Source organism: Chionomys nivalis, chromosome 4 (genome assembly GCF_950005125.1).
Source record: "Chionomys nivalis chromosome 4, mChiNiv1.1, whole genome shotgun sequence".
NCBI classification, from domain to species: domain Eukaryota; kingdom Metazoa; phylum Chordata; class Mammalia; order Rodentia; family Cricetidae; genus Chionomys; species Chionomys nivalis.
In genome coordinates, this window is record NC_080089.1 from 81797771 (window position 1) to 81822964 (window position 25194).

At 39.7% G+C, this 25194-nt stretch overlaps 1 protein-coding gene across 3 annotated transcripts in view; it reads right to left on the reverse strand.

The window, feature by feature from the left end:
- The window catches only part of Lca5 (lebercilin LCA5), a 46648-nt gene that overhangs the window by 2680 nt on the left and 18774 nt on the right, over positions 1-25194 (reverse strand). For all 3 annotated transcript variants that reach the window (XM_057769004.1, XM_057769005.1, XM_057769002.1), the window contains 6 exons: positions 24181-24536; positions 20599-21128; positions 4979-5116; positions 3958-4054; positions 2897-3039; positions 1632-1761 (listed from right to left, as the gene is read on the reverse strand). In XM_057769004.1, the coding sequence (XP_057624987.1) occupies positions 1632-1761; positions 2897-3039; positions 3958-4054; positions 4979-5116; positions 20599-21128; positions 24181-24379 (1237 nt within the window). In that variant the 5' untranslated portion in view covers positions 24380-24536. The remainder of the gene's footprint in view (positions 1-1631; positions 1762-2896; positions 3040-3957; positions 4055-4978; positions 5117-20598; positions 21129-24180; positions 24537-25194) is intronic.

The following is a 25194-nucleotide window of genomic DNA, read 5'->3' on the forward strand; positions in this document are numbered from 1 at the left end:
TAGTATTTCTAAATAGGAGAACTTGGCTACAATCTTTTGCAAACGTCTTTTAATCTACATTTGGCATGCTAAGATAGGAGAATGGACATCATAATGTTTTGTTTCTATACTTGGCATTCTGGATTCAGAAGTAGTTCACATGGATTGGACCCTGACCTTCAGTGTGGCAGTGGGAAGGTTCTCTATGCAGGACTGTACAACTCATGGTGTGCGGGAGACAGGAAGAACAAGGAGCTCAAACATAAATTCTTGGCTGTCCTGAGAAAGCAGCCCTTACACAGAACTCAGACAGCAACTGCACTAGCTCAAATCAAGAGAAAATTTCAGTTACATCTCAAAAGAACATTCTATTTTTTTAAAAAGGTGTGTAACTATCAAAAATATTAATTGCATAGACTAAAAAAATAAGCAAAAATACTTCACAGTAAACATGACCCTAGAGGTGAGAATTAAGCACAATTTATGATCAAGTTCTGAGGGAAGAAAATGCCTCAAGGAACAATCTTGTGTCTACCAATGAAATCGCAATATGACCACAGACTAGCTAAAGGTGTCAGAGTTAAAGCTCCCTAAGTGTGGGGAGAGTGTGAGAGCGCACTGAGGCAAGGTCTGTGCCTGCAGGACATACATGCCACGTTCTTAAGGTACAGACATGAGGTGCAGAATTCATTTGAAAAACTTTGTTTTGTTCGGGTCATTCTTGGCAGTTTGCTATAATTTTGAAATCATTTTCAAGTGAAAGAATTAAGAGTATCAAAATATCATAATTTCAGTAAAAGATGTACATTCTGATATCAGATCACCCATATGGAACAGGGGGTGAGGAGATAGTCAAAGCAACCAAGCCATGGTCTTCTGTTCCTTTTCCTGTTCCCTAAAATGAACTGACGGTAACAACTTTCCTTTCTGTGGCTTAACACATGAAAGCATCTTGCTTCGCCAATATGTATGCTAACAACTTCAAGCATAATTGGAACACAAATTTCTGTTCCATGAATTTAAGCGTAAAACAAATAAGATTTCTCTGTAAACAACTACCATGGAACTAATGGGGCATGGAAGTCAGTCTGGACTCTTGGTACCCAAACCTCTAACACATTCTATACAGATGGAAATGAACTTGATTTAAATAAATAAAACCAACAACCTATATAAAATTGTGATGAGGTAAGCTGTAAAAGTAGCTTTGGTCTGTGTGTTTTTATAACAATGAACTTCATTCCCATCATCTAAACTACGGGAACTATTTCTCTGAACTTATAGGAAATGTTATAAATATTTACAAATTAAAGTAAAAAAATTATAGGAATACTCAGGGCCTTGTAGATCATTGATTTTTGTGTTGCACTTACTCCATGACCTAGAGATCAAGGCCGACACAGCAGAGGGCTCTCTCAGTTAGCTCCTCATGCAGTTACACGAATAGTTCCCCTCTTTGATGAAACATTGTTTCATCTAAATTCACTGAAGTTAATTTATTCATAATTCCCAAGCCCCTTCCAGCCTTCCTTTCCTTCCTTTTGTGATTCCATCCCATTGTTCTGACTCTCGTGTGCCACTGCTGCTGCCTCCACCTCTTCTCCGTCCCTGCAACCACGCAAGCTCGCAAAGCTCGCTACGCAATCTCTTACCCCTCTCAGGCTTCCCCGCCTCCTGTTTGTCAGAGTATCCTTCCTGATCTTCACTGCATCTTTCTTCTTTTTCCAAATCCGAGTTTAGAATCTCTGCTCCACGCTCATTTCGCTCTTGGTATTCCAGGTACTATCATGCATTTCAAAAACACAAATTCATATAAAAAGGGGGAAATAGTCTCTAAACATGACAAATCATCCATTAAGCATGATTACCAAGTTAGAAATTAAATCAAATCTTCACGTAATAAGTCAAGTTACCATGTTTTGAAAGATGCTTCAAAAAGAATTCTTAATTGAGCTAAATTTTTTTTAAAAAAAAATTACAAGATATATCAGAACCACTCAAAATAATGAAAACAAAATCAACAACCTTGTGATGAGGTAAGCTGTAAAAGTAGCTTTGGTTTGTGTACTTTTATAGTAAAATCTAATTAATCTACCTAACCAGAAATGGCCATTAACCAGCTGAGGTAGCCAACTAAGATGGTGTTTAATTACAGAACACAGGCATTGACAGCCACACTGAATCTTGAAAATCTACATTATGTCTAAATCTCTAATTAAAAATTATGTAGCATTGAAATTGAATAATGTCATGAACTTTTTTGCTGGTCCCCAAGATGGTCCACCTTCATTGTCAGCTTAGAATCCAGTTGTCTAGGAGATTAAGATCTCAGTGTAACCCTAAGAACTGAGGTCAGGGCTGGAGAGATAACTCAATGGAAAGGCAGTGGTTGCTCTTCCAGAGGTCCTGAGTTCAATTGCAAGCAACCACATGGAGGCTCACAACCATCTGTAATGGGATCTGATGCTCTCTTCTGGCATAAAGGTGTACATGCAGGTAGAGTACTCATGTATATTAAATAATTAAATCTTAAAAGAAAAAGAACCTGAGGAGGAAGGCCCTCGGTGAATGTGTGTGGTCCTGCCCTCATGGCTGGGGACTGAAGAGGAAAGCAGAGAGCCACCTGAGCACCCACACTCACCTCTGCTTCCTGACTAGGTGTGATATGACCGACTGTCTCACATTCCTCACCATGACAGACGGCATCCCCTAAGTCAAGAGCCAGAATGAGCCCTTCCTTTCTTGGGATGCATCTTATGAGGTATTTGGTCAAGAAACCAGGAAGGTAACTAGCACTCTTCCCCAGGGGACACAGAACAGGGGCTGGGGGGGGGGGTGGGCAGCTTGTGAGAACTTCGGCCACAGTTGTGAAAACGGATTTCCTGAGGTTGAGCTCTAGCCATTGTGCTAAACTCACCGAAGAAAGAGATTCTGGTCCGTCCCATTTGTTCTCATAACACAGGACAGTCTGTGGCGTGACAGGGAACTCCTCCAGCTCAGAGTCTTCAGAGGTCTGCACTCCCTTTGTGCACAGGTCAGTAAAGTCACTCTGGCATGATACTACCAAGAAAACCATAAACAAGTTTTCTAACCCCACTGAATAACGTTAACATATATTCAACTGGCAATATTCATCTAAGTGAGAAGACACACTTCGTTCATGAAGGGTTAACTAGCAATTATGTGATCTGAGGGCAATTATACTACAAATGCTAATCATCTTTTGCAAAGCGAATACTTTAAAGTTTCTCTAATTCATAGGAGAATTATACTTTTGTTTAGGAAAAGGAAAATTGCACAATAATACAAAGTATAAGTGAAGTGACGTAGTATCTGGATTTGCTTTAAAATATACTAGAAAGTGGAAGGAATGGATGAAACAGCAGCAACAAAGAGTACAACTGTTAAAGCTACGTGCTTAATACTTGGAAATAATTATATATTTTACGCTACCAAAATTACAATAAGGTTTTTAACCTTTTATTAAAATTAAGTTTAATGAGAACATAAAAGCTGTACACATTTTGGGATGCTTCAACACAGGAACACACAGACATTTTTTTTTAAAGGCTGCATAAAACATTTTTTTTTTAATTTTGTAAATTCTTTTTTTAATTTATGTGCATGGGCTGTTTCTGTGTCTGTGTGCCATGAATGTGTGTGTGCTCAAGAAGCCCAGAAGAGGGCATCAGATGTCCTGGATCTGGAGTTGCAGGTCAATGTGAGCCACCTTTACATGAGTGTTCTGGAAGATCAGCAAGCGCTCTTAACCCCTACCCCCACCCCAGTCATCTCTCCATCCCCCTAAGACAGGATTTTAGTAACTTCTCCTTAGAAAGACAAAAGTTGAAAGACTGTGATTACTAGCAACGTTGATCTGTAAAAATCAGATCAAATACCCAAGGCTCCGCCCTTCACTCTCATGACGCAAGAGCCCACACATCACAGGGCTCCAGTTTTAGCAGTAATCTACCATACCATTTTTTCTTGCAACAACTTCTTTTTCTTTCTTTGGAGACGACTTCGGCAGACGATTAGAGTATATGTTTTTTATATCCAATTCCCTCTCCTTTTCCTGAAAATAAACCCAATACAAGAAAGGAAGATAATCAGTTTGAAATTAAACAAACACCTGCAGTGTGATAACTAACACCTTCTTTATAAAACTGAAACATCTCTAGGTCAGCTCTCCATTGTAACTGTCAAACTAGAGAAAGAAGTATCTCCAAGGAGGGGAAAGAGGAGGATGGGGGGGGGGAGGAGAGAAATGAGGAAGGGGAAAAGGAAGAGGGAGAAGGGGAAGGGAAGGGGAGAAGGGGGAGGAAATGGGGAGAAGGGGGGAAGGGGAAAAGGGGGAGGGAATGGGGAGAAGAGCTGTGATCCAGGCTTTGCCACAGAGACAAAAGTGGAATCTTTCTTAAGAATGTGTTTTGGGTTATTACTGACTTAAAAATTAAATCATGTTTTCAACCCAAAAGATCTTCACAACATGGGAGTAATGCCTTTTTTTCTGAGAAGTTGCGCATCAAAGAAAAAACTCTATAAGGTTAGGCATAATTTTGTAGAATTCTGAACAAACTTTCAACCCATCAATGACCTCCATAAAATGAAAATATGCTTAATACAATTAACTAATGTGAATTGTTTTCCTCTAAACAAAATGAAGGCGGCATCAACTTGAAAAGCAAGCAGTCCTGGGTCATGTGAAGAATACTGGGTCTTTTAAGAATGTGACCCACGTGCTCATTCCCATGGTTCTCTTCCAGAATTTTGTAAAATTTATTTCATTTACATTGTTGCTACTGGCATATACAGTACTTTACTTTGTTATAGCAATTATATTAACAATGCTTTTCTTTCTAAGTGACAGATATAATACTAGAATTTTGTAAATTACATAGTAACAAATATGAATAGTGACCACTTTTTAAAAAAAATACAGGTTTTCATGTAATTTATATGACAGGAGAAATAATGGGGTCTAAAAAGACATGCCTACCTTCAACTTGTGATAGAGCCGCTGCAGTTCCTTTTGAAGAAGTTTATTTTCATCATAAGCCTCAAACGCCCTTTTCCTTTCCGCAAGCAACTGCCGCTGGAAACTATTGGTGCTTAGTTCGAGGTTTTTTGATAGTTCCTTTGTGTAACAAAAACACAACCAATAGTCAAACCCAGGGCTCAGGAGTGCCAGGCAACATCTCGGCAGCACTGATGAGACTTAAAAACCAGGCATATCACAAGCCAGGAAACAGGCTTCCTACCCATTAGTACGATGCCGCACTTGGCGATCCCTCCTTGCTTTTCCTGAGATGGGTAATTCATCCTTACATATTTGCCTACAGCACAAGTCACTTGTGGAACCAAAAGACAGAAGTGATAACAGCGGAGCTTCCAGAAGTCAGTGCTGGGAAGTAGATACCAAGGTAGCTAAAGGCAAACAGCACAGGTGTAGTGTGCGCACCCTCTCAGGAAACTGCAGGCTGTTCCAATGGTCTCTGAACATGCAACACCAAGGTTATGAAGAACTTAAAATACTTTCTTTTCCAAATAATTAGTTATTTGCCTACCTTCTAGACAGAAAGAAGTTTTCTAAACAGAACATAAAACCACATAGGAAAAAAGGAAAATATAAGGTAGTTATGATTTCACTGTTCAATAATCAACATTGTCAACATCTCAGTGCACAACCTGGAACTCTGATGTGCTCCTCACTAGCATAAAAACCTAAAATAACTGACTTTAGTCCCTCTGTCCTTTAAGATGGGGCCATTCCATTTCTAGATCAACATAATTTATTTAAGTAGATTCTGCTGTCCCAGTTTTTCTGTGCTTCCAGTTTTTCCCTAGTGGATATCCTAGAATAAATAACTTCAAACATAAATTGATTATCTCCAGGGCTATGTTAAGAAATGGGGTTTCTTGGATTTTACTGAAATTAAGAACTCCTGTCTTTGATATAAGAAGCCATTATATCACTATAACAGTGTGTATATATAGACATATATGTGTGTATATACAACATATATGTATACAGACATATATGTAGTCACATATATAATATATATATAATCACAAAATTCAAAGAAACTAAACAGCTCAATAAAAAGTAGAGGGAATATTTGAACAGGTAATTTACCAAAGAAGACAGAGATAAATAAGCAACAAGCATGAGACTCCTGTATCGTTAGCTGTGAAGAAAATGCAAACAAGCCACAATGAAGTAATATCACCTTATTATTTGAATGTCTAAAACTAGTAAATCTAACCACTGTTCATGGGGATGAACAGCTATCAATATTCATGCACTCTGAGAGGGAAGATAAAAACCACAGTTTTTAGGGCAAGTTTTAGGGCTTAGCTTGGTGACTTTCCTCAATATGTCAATTAAGGAGTTAATAGTAAGAATCCACAGGTAGAAGGGGCTGAAACACAAACTGCAGGCACAGAAAACATAATCACTGAAATTACAGTGGAAAAAAAGGTCTCTAAATCAAGGGAGAATAACAGACATCTAAGGTCAAGAGGCATTTAGAACTCTAAACAGATGTGACCAGAAAAGCATGTCTCCAGGGCACATTACAGATAAAATGTCAACAAAGAAGACTCGGAAAGCCACAAAAAATAAGTAACTTGGGAGACAGACCCATCCACGTCACATCAGACCTTTCTGCAGAAAGCCCAATGCCAGGAAAACATGGAGAAACGCAAACAACCGCATGATGAGATTACCATATAGACCAAAGAATCCTTTAGCATAACGGAGATGCTTTCCAAGATAAGCACAAACTAAAGCAATTCTTGACTACCAAACTAGCATCACAGAAGGTATCTCACAACAGAAATAGAAGAATAAGGAATGAAACAAGCATATTTAACTCAGCATTTGGCAAATTCCTAAAATAAATAAGGAAGACAGAAAAGAACAAATGGTGTACAGATAGATAAACCAAGAAAAATCACAGAAGATATTTTACAACAGGAATAGAAGAATAAGGAATTAAACAAACACATTTAACTCATTTAACTCAGCATTTGGCAAATTCCTAAAATAAATAAGGAAGACAGAAAAGAACAAACGGTATACAAATAAACCAAGAAAAAAAAATCCAATAAAATTACAGTAACAAGTAACTCTCAATATTGACCCAGAACCTAAGTAAGTGGTTGTTAGCTCTCCAACTAAAAACTGCAGCCTAGCATACGAGAGGACAAAATCCAGGCTCACTGGCAGCGATACACACACTGAGATGGAAAGGCTGGAAAGGGATTTACCCAGCATGCAGAAGCTGCAAACAAGCAGGAACAGGTGGACTGATAGACATCAAGCTAGAATTAGAGGGGACGAAGAAGAGCATCATCCATTAACAAAAGAAACAATCCATCAGGAGGATTCAATGGGTGAAAATATATACTGCACATTGTTAAACACTCAATTTCACAAAACAAGTGCCAGATAAAACAACGGTGAACACCCAACACACCAACTCTCACCAATGAACATGCTATCAAGACAGAAAAGCTTCAAAGTCAAGCTAGACCACACGGAACAGACTTAAGAGATGTCTGTAGAATGTGCATGACAGCTGTGAAGACACTGTCCTCCAAAACAGATCATTGAAGCCATAAAAGAAATCTTATCAAATATTTAAAAACTAAAATATTTTCTTATATCTTCCATCATAATGGACTAAAACTAAACTCAGTAGAAAAGCAAAAAAAGAAAATATTGAAATAGAAGCTGAAGGAATTTGGAGGGAGGGGATGGGGGTCGATATGGTCAAGATGTGTTTCACACATGCATGAAATTTTCAAATAAACATAGTAAAAGGAAAACATGAAAACACTTGGAGATTGAGCAATAAACTGTTGAGTGATTATTGAATCATTGAAGAAAATGGGGAAAATGCTTAGAATCAAATGAAAGTAAAAACACTACTTACTGGGTAGTTCTAAAAGAGGCATTTACTGCAATATGTGCCTACATTAAGAAGTCATAAATAAGTAGCCTACTGATACACATCAAGGTCTCAAGAAAACAAAGTAACCCAAACCTCAAATGAGCTGATGGAGAGAAATAATGAAGACCAGAGGGGAAAAAATGAACAATACTAAAGAAATCAGTGAGATGAAGTTAGCTGTCTGGAAAGCTAACCATTATCAAGAAGTGAGAAATTCTTAGCCAAGGTGCATAGGAGAGAGCAGAGAGAAGGAGAAAACATGATAACCCAAATTAATAAAATTAGATATGAAAAAAGGATATGACAACAGATAGCAATGAAATCCCAAGGATCTTTAGTTGATGTTTTAAAAACTTTTGTTCTTGGAGGTTGGAAGCTAAAAGAAACAGTTCAATATAAATATACTTGTAAGATCTACAGTAATTAATACAGGTGATATTCATAACTTAAACAGATCCAGAATAAACACTAAGACAAAGCAGTATTAAGGAAGGCCAGTACTGATGCCATCACTGAAGTCCTAGTGACTTCCCTTGTTCCTGTGACAGCACACCCCACAGAAGCAACTTAACAAAGGGAGGAGAGTGTAGTCCATCCTGACGGGGAAGGCAGGGCAAAGGCACTGCGACCCAGCTGGTCACGTGTACCCACAACAGAGAGACAAATGCTGGTGTGCCCTTATTCTCCTTTCTATTCAGTCTGAGCCTCAGTTAACTCAGTCTAGAAACTAGACATTCCCAGAGGTTCATCTCATAAGTGACAGAAGATCCTGTCAAGTTGAAAATCAATATTGATATGACAAAATGTAAATTAGTTCAGCCACTATGGAAATGGAGGGTCCTAAAGAAGCTAAAAATAGAACTACCGTATGATCCAACTATTGTTACTTTTTTTTTTTTTTTTTTTTTTTGGTTTTTCGAGACAGGGTTTCTCTGTGGTTTTGGAGCCTGTCCTGGAACTAGCTCTTGTAGACCAGGCTGGTCTCGAACTCACAGAGATCCGCCTGCCTCTGCCTCCCGAGTGCTGGGATTAAAGGCGTGCGCCACCACCGCCCGGCCTATTGTTACTTTTGAGTGACTATCCTAAAGAAATGAAGTCAGCACACCAGATACCACGGCACTATTCTGAACAGTAAGAATTAGACTAGTTAAAAAGAAAAAAGAATTGGCCTATTGCTCAAGAGATAAAAATATAAAGGAAATAACATACATACACATATATCATATACACACATGCATATACCATATACACACATCATATATACACAAACATGTGTTCCATATATACACACATACATGCATTTTATATACACACATACACACATACCATATACACACATACCCACATACCATATAAACACATACCATATACATACATACCATAAAATATTATTTAGCTGAGCAGAATAAGGTCCTATCATCTTCAGAAAATTCAATGGAATTGGAAGTCATTATGTTCAACAAAACAAGCTAGACAGGGAAGGGTATAGGCGCAGGAGAGAGTGCAAGAAGCGCAGACAGCCATAGCGATCCATGTTGTATGTCTATATGGAAATACCACAGTGACTCCTATTGACATGTACACTTATATGAACTATAAAAATAGATATTTACTTAATGATGAAAATATAAAACCTAAGATGAAATGAACAAATATAAATTACTCTAAGGAACTAAAACTGGAATACCTGTCTATATGTGTCTTTTTTTTTTTTTTTTTTTTTTTGGTTTTTCAAGACAGGGTTTCTCTGTGGTTTTGGAGCCTGTCCTGGAACTAGCTCTTGTAGACCAGGCTGGCCTCGAACTCACAGAGATCCGCCTGCCTCTGCCTCCCAAGTGCTGGGATTAAAGGCGTGCACCACCACCGCCCGGTTCTATATGTGTCTTTAAGTAGTAAGAAAAATATATAATCAGGAAAAACAGAAAGACAAATACAGACTGAGAACTAAGTATGCAATCCAGAGGCTGAGTGGCGAAATGTAGAGAGTACAAGGAGGAAATCCCTTACACAACACTCTAGAAGGGAAATTTATAGACTTGAGTTTTATAAACTGCACAAGGGCAGCCTAGAATCAAATAAAATTGTATGTGAACACTGATGTAAACTCCTTGGTATTAACATAAAGAATCAAGCAATATATAAAACTGCATCGAGCAAAATAGCATTAACCCCTAATATATCTAAATGCATCGCACGCACTAATGAAGCAAGAATGCATTAATCATCCCAGTTGACACAGCAAAAGCATCTGATGAGATCCAGTTCATTATTTACAACAGATGCTCAGGACCATGTTTCCTATTATATATTATTTTTCTCTCCCAGAGAAAGATCCAGAGGGTGCTAAAAGCTGTGATCTCTGAGTGGTAAGACTATTTAGTTTTCATAGTTTTTTTTTCTCTTTTTGAAAATGAATAAGAAAAAATGCATTAAAAATTAAAAAACCAACTCTAAAGATATGTTTGAAAATGAAATGTCTGGGTAGGAGATGCTCCTAATAGCTTCAGCACAGTAAGTCCTGATGAAGGTAGCCACAGGGGACTTGATTAACATTGTCTCCTTTTTCAAAGTCAGACCAAAGGCGAGAGTAGGACTCCAGTAAGGACATGAATGTTTTAAATATTTTCTTGCGTTATACATTATTACACAAGGAAAAATTGCCTTCAAAATTGAAGAAATTAAATGGAAAAACACCTTAGGAATAGTAACTTGGCCTTGGTAGGAGACTTTCCCCACTACTTTAAAATAAATTTTGAAATGTCTTTAAAGAAACATTTTGATGAAACAAAAACTTAGACTCTTAACTTTTCCCAAAATGAAGTATGTCAGAATGCTAACTCTTTTGAGAGACAGACAAGAGGTGGCCATGGCTTAACAGCTGTGCAAACACACTCACAGCAGCGGATTTTACTTCCACTTATTCCTTCTTCCTAGTAGAGATGAACACGGAGCTTGTTTAGACGGCTCTGCTTGTGTTCTCTTAACCACTATTCAGTGTCAGTGGAGCTCAGTTCTCAAGACTTCAGCCTTGTCGCTCACCTTGCTCACCTCACCAGCCCACCTTACAGGAGTCACTTAGGGGTTCCTGGCAGATGAACTCAGCTTCTACTCAAGTTCTTCCAGGGACAGAAAGCTCAGCAATTACAAGATACTGAGTCCACAACAGGCAATTCAATGATTGGGAAGTTCTTTACAAATGAGTAGAAACCAGTTTCTATGTAATGTTCATCAGGACTATATTACTCCAAGAACACACACACACACAAAAAGTATTTTCTCTCTTCTAAGCCTCAGCCCTTTGAAAAATGAAAGGACATTTTCCCTTAGTCTGATCCATGTGCTGCATGTGGGACTGTATTCTGTCAATTATGTTTTAAATAAACACTGATTGGCCAGTAGCCAGGCAGGAAGTACAGGTGAGATAACCAGACAGGAAGTAGAGGTGGGGCAATGAGAACAGAAGAATTCTGGGAAGGAGGAAGCCCATTCCTCCCCAGTCCTGTCCAGACACAGTATATGTGAACGAAGATGTGACCTGCCCCACTGAAAAAGATACTGAGCCATGTGGCTAATATATACTAGAATAATGGGTTAATATAAGTTATGAGTTAGTAAGAAGCCTGAGCTAATGGGCCAATGGGTTTTATAACTTATGTTTTAAAAATGTGGGATTCTTTGGAACCTAACAACTGTGGGAACCGGGCAGGACAGAAACCCCAACAAGCAGGCCCTCATGTTACATCCATGCCTCCATATTTATTCCACTTATTTTTAAAACATTTTATTATACTTAGTGTGTGTATGTTTGTGTGCATGTGTGTGTGTGCACACACGCTTGTGTGTACACATGCACCTGTGCCACAGAGCACATGTGGCAGTCAGAGGATAACTCGAGGGAGTCAGTGCTCTCCTTCCACCAAGTGGGCCCCTGGACTGGAACTCAGGTCATCAGACTGGCCTGTAAGCAGCTTTACCTGCTCAGCCATTTGAAGACCAGCTCTGTTTCAGTGTGTCTGACATGGCAGGTTTGTTGCTGCTGTTTTTGCTTCCTAGCTATCCCATTTGCTCTCCACACGTCAGCTTGTTAATATTTCACAGTCTGAGCAGTAAAATTAGAGTTAGAAATACCTTCTACCCATGGTGTTACCGTCTCTGAATAACTCTTTCACTGTGTTAGCACTTTAAGCAGCAATTCAGCCTTAACAACTAAAAATATGTTCTTTTTTAGAACATGAACCATTCAGCCAGAGTTCCACAATAGATACCTACAAAGCCAACTTTTTGTTTTTATTTTGTTTCTCGGTATATAGCCTTGGCTGTTCTGGAACTCTGTAGGCCAGTCTGGCCTCGAATTCACAGAGATCTGCCTGCCTCTGATGGGATCAAAGGCATGTGCCATCACCATCTGGCTCAAAGTCAACATTTTTAAAACATGAAGTTAATCAAGTTTTATGAGCTTGTCTGGAGCAAAATTTTGAGCCTAGGACAATAGATTCCATTTTGATCTTGTCATCATTAGAGTAGCCGCCCTCCACACTTGTGAACCTGTCACAAATGCCTCATCAATCCATTTATTCATTCATTCTTTTCAGAAACATTAATTCTATTCCAGAAGCACATTAGTATTATGAGTGCAAAACCAAATTAGGCTGGTTCCTGACCTTTAGGAATCCAGTCAGTTGAAAGCTAAGGGGGTCGAGACATTCAAAGCACCACCTAGAAACTTCTCCATAGCCACACCAGCTTGTCTGCACCAAGCTTGGGTACAGTAAAGTTTCCTAACTTTATTTTCAATTAGTTCATGTCTCTTCAATGAAACAACAAACGTTATGGGATGGGGAAATGGCTCAATCTGTACAGTGATTGCTGCACAAGCATGAGGACCCGGGTTTGAATCCCCAGCACTCAAACATATGTTTCAGTTACCGTACACTCCTGTCTGTGGTAAGGGGTATTGAATGACACTGACACACTGCCAGGGCCTGCAAGGCAAAGACTACTTCCTAAGAAGGACTGGTTCTTAGGAGCTGCCTAAACACAGACTGAGGGAATCCTACCTCACTGCAAACCTCTTCACAGCGCTAAAGCCCCTCCCAGTGCTTCTGCTACTTCTTCAGTACAAAATTCCTCTGTAAACATTAATACAAAGCTAAAATAATTGTTCTATAAAATGAGAGGTTTCCATGGACCCTCCAAACATAACTACTGAAGCCATGAAGTATTAAAATACACTAATATTTAATTATATTAACATGTATGTGGTCTAGCCACTTTTAGGATTGGTTTACAATAAAAACTAGCAGGGACTTCATGTTTTCAGCATTAGGAATATTTTATCTCTGTAACAATTGATAATATATATATAAGAACTTGATTCAGAGTTGGGGATCCTGGAGAGATGGCTCAATGGTTAAGGGCACCTACTGCTCTCCCAAAAAACTAGAGTTCAGTTTGCAGCACCTACACTGGAAAGTTCACCACTGCCTGATACTCCAGCTCTGTGGGATTCCATGCCTTCCCTCTTCCGGATTCTGCAGGCACTTACATTTACACATATATGCACAAAACTAAAAGTAAATCTTTTTTAAAAAATCAAAAAAACAAAACAAAGAAACCTCAACTTTGGCCAGAGGAAACGAATGGTTTCCCAAAGCTAAAAATACTTTAGGCACATGAAAGGTTTAAACAAGTTGATTTCAGAGCCAGAGAGATAGCTAAGAATTAAATTTCTGGGGTCCATGTGGAAGAAGGAGAGAACTCAAACCCACATGCTGTCCTCTGATTTCTACTAGCATGCCATGACCTTGCAAGCCACTACACAGATAAAGACATAGACAGAGACGCATAGGTATGCAAGCACACACACACATACACTCACACTTGAGTGTGCACACATACATAATAGATGGACAGATGGATGATACGCAGGTAGATAATGTGACAATAAAAACTTTAAGTATGACTTAAACCCACCAGATTTCAGAGTTTAAGGGCACCTCAGGAGCCCTAGCATTTAATCCCTCAGATGTGTCAGCTGAAGCCGGGGGATTTAGAGAGATCACAAAACACGAGGACAAGAACAGAAATAACCTGTTGCTCTGACATCCATTATGGTCTTAATTCGCTTCTTGTGTTAGAAATAGCACCGAAGGGACCAAGGCAATGGCAGAGCTTCTGGATTTGGGGTTCAGAAGACAGAAAAGCTCTACGAACAGAGGCGCTAGAGGACTGTGGCAGGGAGAGAAAAACAGTTTCCCTCAATTAACCCCTGCTTCTAAAGACTGTTTGCTTGAGATGTGTCACGATTTTAACAAGAAGAAGCACACCCTGCTTGAGGGCAGTCCTGGACTCTTGGAGGAAAATCTAACAAGAGAAGCATCCACCCAAGCATCCACTCATCTACAGCAATATACCCTGAACTCCACAACAACAAACTGCTTTCTGAATTTTCACCAACTGCTGAGAGATAGAGAGGAAGTCTCGAGAGTTTCATCAGGTTTTCCCGACAAAGTAACTTATTCTTTGCCAATATGATGCCACGAGTAGTTGGACTTTCATACGCTAAAGGCCACCTACAGCCTGCTGCAGGTCTTTAAAGAGAAAACAACTTATGCACGTGTGCAGTTATTAGTTCTATCTTTTCATAAAGGCTGGAAGACGATTTTCTGTTTGATGACTGTGGACTCCTATGATGGCCACAATCCCTGACATCTGCTTTGGGGCACACTGCTATGATTAACCTGCTATTGTAGCCTTGGTTAGGAAGGTCCCAAAGTCTGGAGAACACAATGTAAGTTTTAGAACAATATTAAAGGATACCTACTGGCTTAACGTGCTATTTAAATATGCCTCTGTTTTCCAATTACTGTAAACATCTGTGTGAGGTTGACTGACTGCATGTTTATCAATCACAACAACATGTTGAGTGCGAAGCAGATATAGAACCCAGCTGTCCTTTCTGAGTCCGACATTAAAGATATTTACAAATATATATAAAACAAACCACTTGCATCCTGATTTACTTCAATTTGTGAAAAAATACTATTAAAAGACATTTTTTTTAAAAAGATGTATTTATTTTTATTTTATGTGTCTAAGTGCTTGTCTGCATATATGCATGTGTGGCATATATGTCCCTGGTACCTGTGGAGGCCAGAATAAGAGTTATAGATGATTGTGAGCTGTCACGTGGGTGCTGGGAACCAAAACCGAGTCAGTTCTCTGCAACAGCAGCCAGTGCTCTTAACCACTCAGTGATCATTTATACTGAATTTTTTATAATGCAATGTCACCAGTTATTTATCACTGTTTAAATGAGTTGAGGAATAATTTAAATGTTCTAAACATTTAATATTTATTTATTTATTTATTTATTTATTTATTTATTTTGGTTTTTTGAGACAGGGTTTCTCTGTGGCTTTGGAGCCTGTCCTGGAACTAGCTCTGTAGACCAGGCTGGTCTCGAACTCACAGAGATCCGCCTGCCTCTGCCTCCCGAGTGCTGGGATTAAAGGCATGCGCCACCATCGCCCGGCCTAAACATTTAATTTCTAACGTGGCAAACATCAGCAGGCAAAACCACTATCAAAAGCTTTGTTAGAGAAGAGTTGTTGATAATTTTTTAGAAGTTTGAAAACCTCTGCATCCTACAACTAAAGCATGCTTCTCTCTACTTTAAAAATCAGCTTTTAAGTACTAAAATCAGGTTTTCAGTACTAAAACTTGTATTCATCTATTAAAGAACACACATTAAAATAGAACTGCTATTTTGAGATGACTACTCAGTAAATTGCTACTGTGTGCTGTGACATAGCACAGTGACTAAAAAAGGTAAGAAAGAGCTGTCACACAGAGGGATGGCTACAGCCAACAAAGAGCTGTCATGTAGAAAAATGATCACAGACAACAGTGTGCTATTCCTCTGAATGGTAACTTTAGACAACTATGTGATATATATTTGAAAAGTTTTTTAAGTTTCCTGTAGGAGAGAATTTTGGAAGTCGCCATGCAATATATATACATATATAGAACCCAAAATAAAGGTGTACAGTAATTTTAAGTAAGGGTTAAACATGTGGTCTGATTTAAGCGCTAGAACTTTGTACAGTGTTAGCTAGACTAACTCCATCAAGCAGTCCATCCTGGTATGCCCTGGGCCAAGAGCAAGCACTGCTATAGGTGAGCTGATTCCTAAAGGGAGAGGACAACTATCAGGGTAGTTGACTCCACTGAAACTTTCACTATTTATCTCTTTAACCACATGCCCATTTCAAAACTCTTGATTGCACTCTGAAACTACTGAGCTCCCATGCACCTTGTCACTCACATCAAATAACAAAACAAGCCAGCAGCCCAATTATAGGCTGATAAACACAGGGAAAGGCCATTGACACTTGACTTGTTAAACTTACTGCTGTAAGAACGTCTCCTCCACTCCTCAATAAGTGATGAGAGGAGTAAAAGCTGTGCCTGACATCCTTATGAATATAAATCTGCCTTCCCAAGTTCCAGTCTACAATCTACATTGAAATAAAACTAAAATCCCACACAAATGAAAATAATACCCTTAAGTTCACACAGAACCACAAAAGACCCAGAAAACCAAAGCAATCCTGAGAAAAGAAATGATGCTGGAGGTTCAAAATATGTTACAGAGCTATAGTGACAAAAATAGCATAGCATTGGCCCAAAAACAGACATGGAGATTAAAGGAACAAAGCAGGAAATCCAAAGTCGAGTACATGTAACTACAGCCACCTCGTATTTGATGCCAAACACACACTGGGGAAAAGATGCCATCTTCAACAAATGGTGCTGAGGAAACTGATGTCCTTATGTAGGAGAATGAGACCAGACCCTTATCACCCTGTATAAAAATTAACTCCAAACGGATCAAGGACCTCACTGTGAAACCCTACGTGGTGAGCTGCTGGAAGAAAACACAGACTGTAACTTACAACATATAGATCTAAGGAAAACTTTCTGGGCAGGACTCCATTTGCTCAGGAATAAGGCCAACTATTGACAAGTGGGACCTATAAAATTAAAAAGCTTCTGTATAGGAGAGGAAACAATCAACCTAGTGAAAAGGAAGTCCATAGAGTGGGATAAAATCTTTATCATTAACATATCTGACAAAAATTAATATTTAGAATATCTAAAGAAACCAAAAACAGGGTCAAGAAAACAAAAGACCCAATTGAAAAATGGTCTAAGGAATCTGAAAAAAAAAGTTCTCAAAAGAAGAAATAAAACTATAATAATTATCCCTAGAAATTAGAGAAATGCAAATTAAAACAACTTTGAGATTCCAACTTACCCCAGTCAGAATGTCTAAGGTCAACAACAACAACAAAATGGCAGTCAATGCTGAAGAGATTGTGGGGAAAGAGAACCCTCATTCCTTGCTGTTGATTTTGCAAACTGGTCCAATCATTATTGAAATCAGCGTTGAAATCCCTCAGAAAGGTAAAACTAAATCCACCATGTGACCCAGCTGTACCACTGCTCAGCATATGCCCAAAGGGTCCAACATCCTACTCCACAGCTACTTGCTCAGCCTTAGGGGACAGTGCTCAACTGCAGGAACACTGCAGGGAAGGGACGACTGCCAGGCACAGCCAGGCTGCTGCCCGTGGGTTTTTGTGAGTTTGCAAAATGCAACATCACAATCAAGCTCTTCACCGACTCTTAAGCAATTACAGACCTTTAACCATCACCAACTGATCTGGAGGAGAAATGAAGTTAGAGTGGATCAGGCAAACCTTAAGAAGCTGAACGAGGCATAAAAACAAAAGCTTCATTCATAACCAAATTAAAAACCGGCAAATAGTTTAAGTTCTGTGATTAGTGAGATTATGAAGGAAATAATTATATATACTGAATTGAATGTCAAAAGTGTTGGGAAGGATAAAGAATAAGCTAAAAGGTGAGAATAATTCTCCTGAGGGGGGCTTCACCACTCAGAAGAAAGCTAGTAAGGTGTGGTAGCAGATGTGACATTACCAAGATGGCACCAGAAGGTCCCTGACTGCATATCAAACACTGACCCAACACAACTTTAATTACACAGAAGCAGCTTGGAGACACGGAGCTTGTACACCAACTATCCTAAATCTGGGTCATTTCTAAAACTGCATCATTCCTTTCTGTGCATAAAACATTCATTTGAAACTCTATTTTATTTTACAACAGCAACAAGCTTCGAAATTCAAGAAAATAACTCCAGAAGTAATCCGAGAAGAAACTGAGACTACTGAGAAGCCAAAGAAGAGTCAAATGACTGGAGACCTTGCACTTGCTCAGGAAACAACAGGTAAGGTGGCGGTCGCTGCGAACTGACCTGTGCATGAAGCAGTTCTTATCAATGCTCCAGGATGTGTTTAACACACACACAGACACACATGCATGCACGCACGCATGCGCGCCTTTTAATAACACACGGAGGGCCTGGAGTGATGGGTTAGCAGTTAAAAGGGCTTGCTGCTCTTCCAAAAACACCTGAGTTGGGTTCCTAGCATCCAAATCAGATAATACACACATAAAAATAAACTAAATCTTTAAAAACAGGCAGAAGATCTAATGCAGATTAAAAAAAAAAATTTCAGAAGCTTGTAAGAAACCACTGTCACTCTGTGTTAAGGATCAAGAGTATGTGGGAACAGGAGAGACTTAAGTCAGCAAGACAGATTAGACAGCTAGAAAGAAGCCCTCAAAAAATATGTCCAACTGATTTTTTTAAAAAGATGTCCAAACAACCTGATGTGATGGAGGAAGAGGTACCTTTTCTCATGGAACCTGAGTAACTGAGACCCAATACTTGGGGGGAAGAAAAAAACCTCAAAATGAACCATGAGTTTAACTATAAAATATAAAACATACTTATAAAACATTGAGCTGTATACCTTAAATATACACGTTTGTCACTTATTCCTCAAAAGAGTAGAAAAGAAACATCCCAGAGAAACAAAAGTCACGTCCATACAGAAATTCTGTACATGAATGGTCTCAGCAGCTTTACCTGCTAGTACAAAAACTAAAGGGTAATATCCTCCAAGTGGCTATACCATGATCCTCTGTGACCACACTGTCAAATACTACTCTGAAATCAAAAGCTGTTGATTCATTCAGCAACTGCCATTAGCGTGTAAGTGATGTATGTCAGCATTAAGCCTATACAGTAAGCAACTCTAGTTACACAGCATCCTTGAAATTACAGAATTAGAGAGATGCCCATCAGAGAATGTCTCAGGTTAGAGGATCATGGTCACAAAAACTATGCATTAAACAAATACACATGAGCACAGATAAAGCCTGGGAAAGCTGAGGAGTTTGCTGGATCATTTCTACCAACTCCCTGACGCGAATATTATGTGACGATTATAAAATATGGAGAAAACCAGGTAAAGAGAATATAGGATCTTTCTGTGTCATTTTCTTATTAATGCATCTGCATCTACAATGATCTCAAAATAGAAAGAAGCCACTACCCTTATTTTCCAGAGAGAGAGAGTCTTGCTATATAGTCAAGGCTGTCTTTGAACTCACAGTTCTTCCTCAGTTCCCCAATGCCCAGATTACATGCACATGCCACCACATCAGGCCTATCTCTCCCACATCCCACACTCACACAGACTGTTGTTCATGCAGGTTTCTTATACAAAGGGTCCCAAACAGGTTCCCTAAAGCCATTTCATATTATGGGCCACCCTACGTCTCATTTGCTCCCCTACTCCACTGCCCCCCCATGTCCCTTAAGCCATGTGATTCTTTGCCCCCTGACAGTCACCTTCCTGCTTTGCTTCTTTATCATGATATCCCAAGACCTTATTTTTACCCCCTTTATGATCTTTCTCCTTTCTCATGAATTTCTAGCTTCGTGGGAAGGGGAATTTGTACAGGGTAGGTAACTACACATCAAAGACAAACAGCCAGACACATGTTTCCAGAAATTACTAAGATTCAAATTCCTCCATCAGCATATGGCTTACTAATAATGTATACAAGCTTTGCTATCTAGCTCTTCAATATGTCATCTTTTGTGTAAATGAAGGTGTGCATACATGTATGTGCATGTTCGGAGGCCAGAGAAAAACCTTGAATTTTGCTCCTAGCAGCTGTCCACCTTGGTCTTTCACTGGTACCTGGAGCTCACCATGTAGACCAGGCTAGATGCTCAGTGAGCCCCATGGATTTGCCTATCTGCACCTCCCCTCCCTGCACTGAAATTACAAGTGTGCAGGCCACCTTCCACACCCAGCCATTTTAATATAAGTCTTGGGGTGGAACTCGGGTCCTCGTGTTTTCAGAACAAGTCTTCTACATACTAAGCCTAGAATATATGCATTCTTAATTGCCCTTGATTTCTTCTGTGGTTTTGCTGTTGTTTGAGACAAGAGTATCACTCTGTAGCACCGGCTGGTCTAGAAAGCACGCCAGGCTGGTCTCACACTCACCAAGATGCCCTGGCACTTTGAATGTTAGGACTAAAAGCCTGTACCACCAGCCTGCCTCTGTCTTTGATTTCTAGCCCAGAAAAATAATATTAAAACTCACTTTCAGGTCTAAGAGAAGGTCAAAGTACAACGGGCTGCTTAATCAGAGCCCCCCAAATGTCCCGCGAGCACCAACCACAGCACAGCATGACGGTGGGCAATTTTACCTTAATTTTTCTCTCGGTGTCATCCAATTTTAACTCGGCCGTAACCAGTTTCTTGGCCAGATCATCTCGTTCTGGGAGGTGTCTAGCCTCGGAGATCTTTTTCAGCTTCTGTAAGGAAAACTTGGTCCTAAATAGTTCGCCTTCTGTGTCTTTCACCCTTTTCTCTGTCGCCCGTTCTTTCTCCTGAGATTTTCTCAAGCGTTCTTTGAGCGCAGTGATCTCATTGTTATGACGTTGTATAAGCTGAGAGATTTCACTCTCTGCATCTTCAAACTTATTCAACGCTTTCTCCTGACGAAATTGGAGACTTTTCAAAGCCTTGTTTTCTTTGAGCAGCTGGGATAGCTTGACCTGCAGTTCAGACACTTCGTTCTGCAGCTCGTTGATTTTCAGAAGCCTCGCAGAAAGGACCCGCTTTGTCACAATATCCGGATCTCTCCGAAGTGTCTCTCTGTTGAGGCTTTGGGACCGAAATCCCACTCGGGTTCCCTTTTTGCTGGGTATAGCCTTAGGGCTAATTTTCCTAAGGGCTAAAAACGAAACGGTATTGATGTGAGTAAAGGCCACACCCATATTACTATTCATCCATCCAGAACAAGTGCATCAACAACATGTCTTTAATCCTAACACTCGGGAGGCAAAGCTCTCTGTGAGTTTGAGGCCAGCCTGGTCTACAGAGTGAGTTCCAGGACAGGCCTCCAAAGCTACAGAGAAGCCCTGTCTCAAAAAAAGATTTTACAGGCTAAGTGTGGTGACACATGCCTTTAACACCAGCATTTGAGAGTCATTTGGGATCTCTGAGTTCAAGACCAGCCTGGTATACACAGCAAGTTCCAGGGCTATACAAAAATTAAATACCAGGGCTTCTTTAAGGTCTTGATACATTTCTCTTAAAGAGGTTTTGGGGTAATCCACAAAGTGTTTATTATACAAGCACAAGGACCCAAGTTTGCTCTCCACAATTCACATAAAAAAAGCTGGCCACTATAAAGTCAGGTGTGGTGATGTAAGCTTGAAATCCCAGCACCATGAGGGTGAGGACAGAAAGATCCCTGTGGCTCATGGGTTAGCCAGTATAGCCTACTTGGGTAAGCTACAAATCCAGAAGAGTTACTATCTCAAAAACCATGGTAGATAGCTCTAGAGAAATGACAGCCAAGGTTGTCCTCCACCCTCCACATACACATACACACAAGATACACATAGAGAAGCATACACAAAGACTTACAGACATATAAATAAAATAATTGTCATTTTAAAGCACATAAAATTCTTAAAATATACACATTAAATTACAACATTTCTCAAAAATTTTAAAGTGTTTTCATTAAAATTTATTGAGTTTAAGCCTCAGTATATATACATACCTACTCTTTAAAAGAGGGATCTAAAAGGGAACTTATCAAAAGGTTAAAATACAAAAACAAACTTCCTCCAAGTCAAAAGCCCACACCAGGCCATCTCATTCTCTGCCTGCTGCCCATGGATCAGAAGGTAAAGCTCTCTGTTAACTTCTCCAGCACCATGCCTGCCTAAATTTCACCACAGTCCTACCATGATAAGAGGCCAACCCTCTGACACTGTCAGCAGGCCCCCAGTCAAATGCTTTCTCCCGTGACAGTTGCTTTGTTCATGCTGTCTCATCACAGTGAAAGAACAGGAACCAGGACAGCAGCTGGTTCCAGGAGCAGGGGTGCGGTGGTCTTACCAAAATGGTCCCCACAACCTCACATCTTTGAAAGCTTGGTCCCCAGTCAGCAGAACTGTTTGGGAAGGATTATCAGAGGAGGTGTGTCACCAGGCCCAGTCTCCTGTTATTTCCCTCTCCCTGCCTGCCTGCCACCATACTCCCTGCCATGATACTCATTGTCTAATCCTCTAAAACTGTAAGTAAGTCCCATTATATGTTTTCTTTTATAAGATTGTGTGGTCATAGTGTCTCCTTAGCAATAGAACAGTAACTAAGACAGGAAATTAATTCATTGGGTCCTGTTGCTTGGACTAGGGCAGACAAGTGACCTCAGACTTCAATTCAAAGCATCACAGAGCAGAAATCCAGGCAAGCCAGAGGGGAGATTTTCTGACTGCTGCTGGAACTGTTTGTCACGGATCTGATTCTCGGCAAACTTCTCAAATAAGGTAAGGCTCACACAGTTCCAACTCCTTAATGGGGAGCTTCTGGGAGAGGAACAGAAAATTAACATACTTCTTGCCAACAATACCCTACATATGTAAATTATCCTTAAGAACACCAGTCATTTTCTAAGGTTCAACTTGACAAGAGATGTGTATTTTATAGAAACTTGAGACCATGCTCCCAACTAATTGTAAGAACCAGATTCAGAGGAATGTTAAAGAGAAAAAAAAAAAAAAGAAACAAAAAGAAGTCAAAAAGGAACGGCAATCAAACAAGAGAAGCGGACATCCTGAGACGCTGGCCTGGGTGCACAAAAAAGTCACTCTCATGCGGATACTCATTCTTTGCCATTTTCTTCATTATCATTATTATTATTGCAGGGGATGTGTGCACATGTGTAGATCAAAGGGCAGAGTTGGAGTACATGGAGTTGGGTTTCTCCTTCCTCCATGGTTCCTGAGTCACTCACATCATCAGGCATGAGGAACAAATCCCTTTTATCCGTTGCTAAGACACCTCTTTGTAGTTTTTAATGTGTGAACATTACTTTTCAAAGCAATTGTTAATGCAAATTTAATTACACCCTTTCTTAAACGGTCCAACAGCTGTCACCTTCAAAAATAATGAATATGGTCTGTTACCCTCAGATGTGGGTATTTCATTATGTGGTTTCTGTTTTCTTCTCAGCCCCCAACTTCCTACTCCATAGCTGGCAGCAGCAAGTCTCAATAATCTGCAGTATTGTAACTTGATACACGCATCAATGTGTCATGATTACCTCACCTGTTGTAACGTATTGTTCTACGCCATTTTTATAGACTAGAGACTTTGTGCATTCTGTTGCTCCATGAAGTGGGATTTATTAAAATAAAGAGATTTATATAACAGTACGTAGCTCTGCATACTCCAGATAGTAACATTCTAATAATAAAATTGTGTTTGATAATAATCTGGTCTCCTTTGAGTCGGTGAAAGGCAAACAAACTGAATGGTGATCCAGGGTCCTAAGGCATCCCTAGCCTAAGTTGCGTGTTTCCAGCGAGCACTGTGCTGACCACCTAAGGTCAACAGCGCTGTCAACGAAAATGCCTCATGACCAGTTTATCGCCCTGCTTTCAGTGACTGTAAAAAACAACACAGAAGGCACAATTGTTTTGCAGGTTTTGCCTTTACAGTAAGTGCCTCTGAGATCACAAGAAAGAGGAAAAATGAGCAGTCTTCTGGTACACTCCTCTGTGTGACTTCAGCCATAAAAATGTTACTATATAACAATGTATACATGTAAGCAATGCAACAGTTATGGAAACAAAGTCCATGTGAAAGGGAGATCAGCCCACTCCCGCACACAGCAACACACACCCCAGGAGAAAAGCTTCATTCACACGGGGTTTGACGAGCTGCCCCGGAGGTCCCGGTGCCTGGGAGCGTTCACAGCAGACACTTACCTTGGTGATATACCGGGTTGTCTGAAAACTGTCTTTTGGGATTCTTCCCCTTAGTAGCTGGACAAGGCGGTGGATTGACAGGTGATGAATGGCCAGAAGACTGTGGTGAGGACCCAAAGTCAGACGAATAGCGAGAGTAACTGTGCTTGCCAGCTTTTCTCTCTTGATCACTGTCTGGACTTCTGGCTCTCTCCCCCATTGCTGGGAAAAATGACCTCCAGTCACATAATTTTAAAGATTCATGAAAATATGGAAGAGCATTTTTGTAGCCTTGGTATTCTGGTACTATTTACGAGCTTGTTTTCTTCACCATATGTCTGCAGTCTGCATCAGTAAACACAGCTATACTTTATTCCCTACATGGAGGAAAGAGAAAGAAACGGACTCATCGAAGGGTCATAAAATCATTTCTCTAATCAAAACAAGAGTGACTAAAGGCAAAACAATTTACAGCATCCCAGGATAAGGAAGAGGCTGTCATTATGCTTTTATACATTAATATACATATTTGAAATAAGACACTTCGTCATGACCTAGAAAATAACATTCCTTCTGAATAAGGAATAATTTTGATTTGTCTTTAATCCTGAGAATTAGAAACACAATCCTGAAAATTTACAAGACAACAATGATCAAACTGTCAATATTTTCCTATGTGGGGTGTGGCAAAAACCAACCAAACAAACAAACCCTAATAAGAAAAATAACTAGCCAGGTGGTGCTGGCACATACTTTTAATCCTAGGATTTAGGAGGCAGAGGCAGGTGGATCTCTGGAGTTCGAGACCAGCCTGGTATACAGAGTAACTTCCAGGACAGTCAGGGCTACACAGAGAAGCTCTGTCTCAAAAAACAACAAAAACAAAAAGAAAGAAAAGAAAAATACCTAAGATTGACTATAAAACTGTTAAACAAAAGAATGTTTTAAAAATTTAAAACATATTTGATGGAAAAAAATCAACCTTGGCACATAAGTACCTCATAGAACGCCTTAAAAACAAGGTAAAAAATTAAT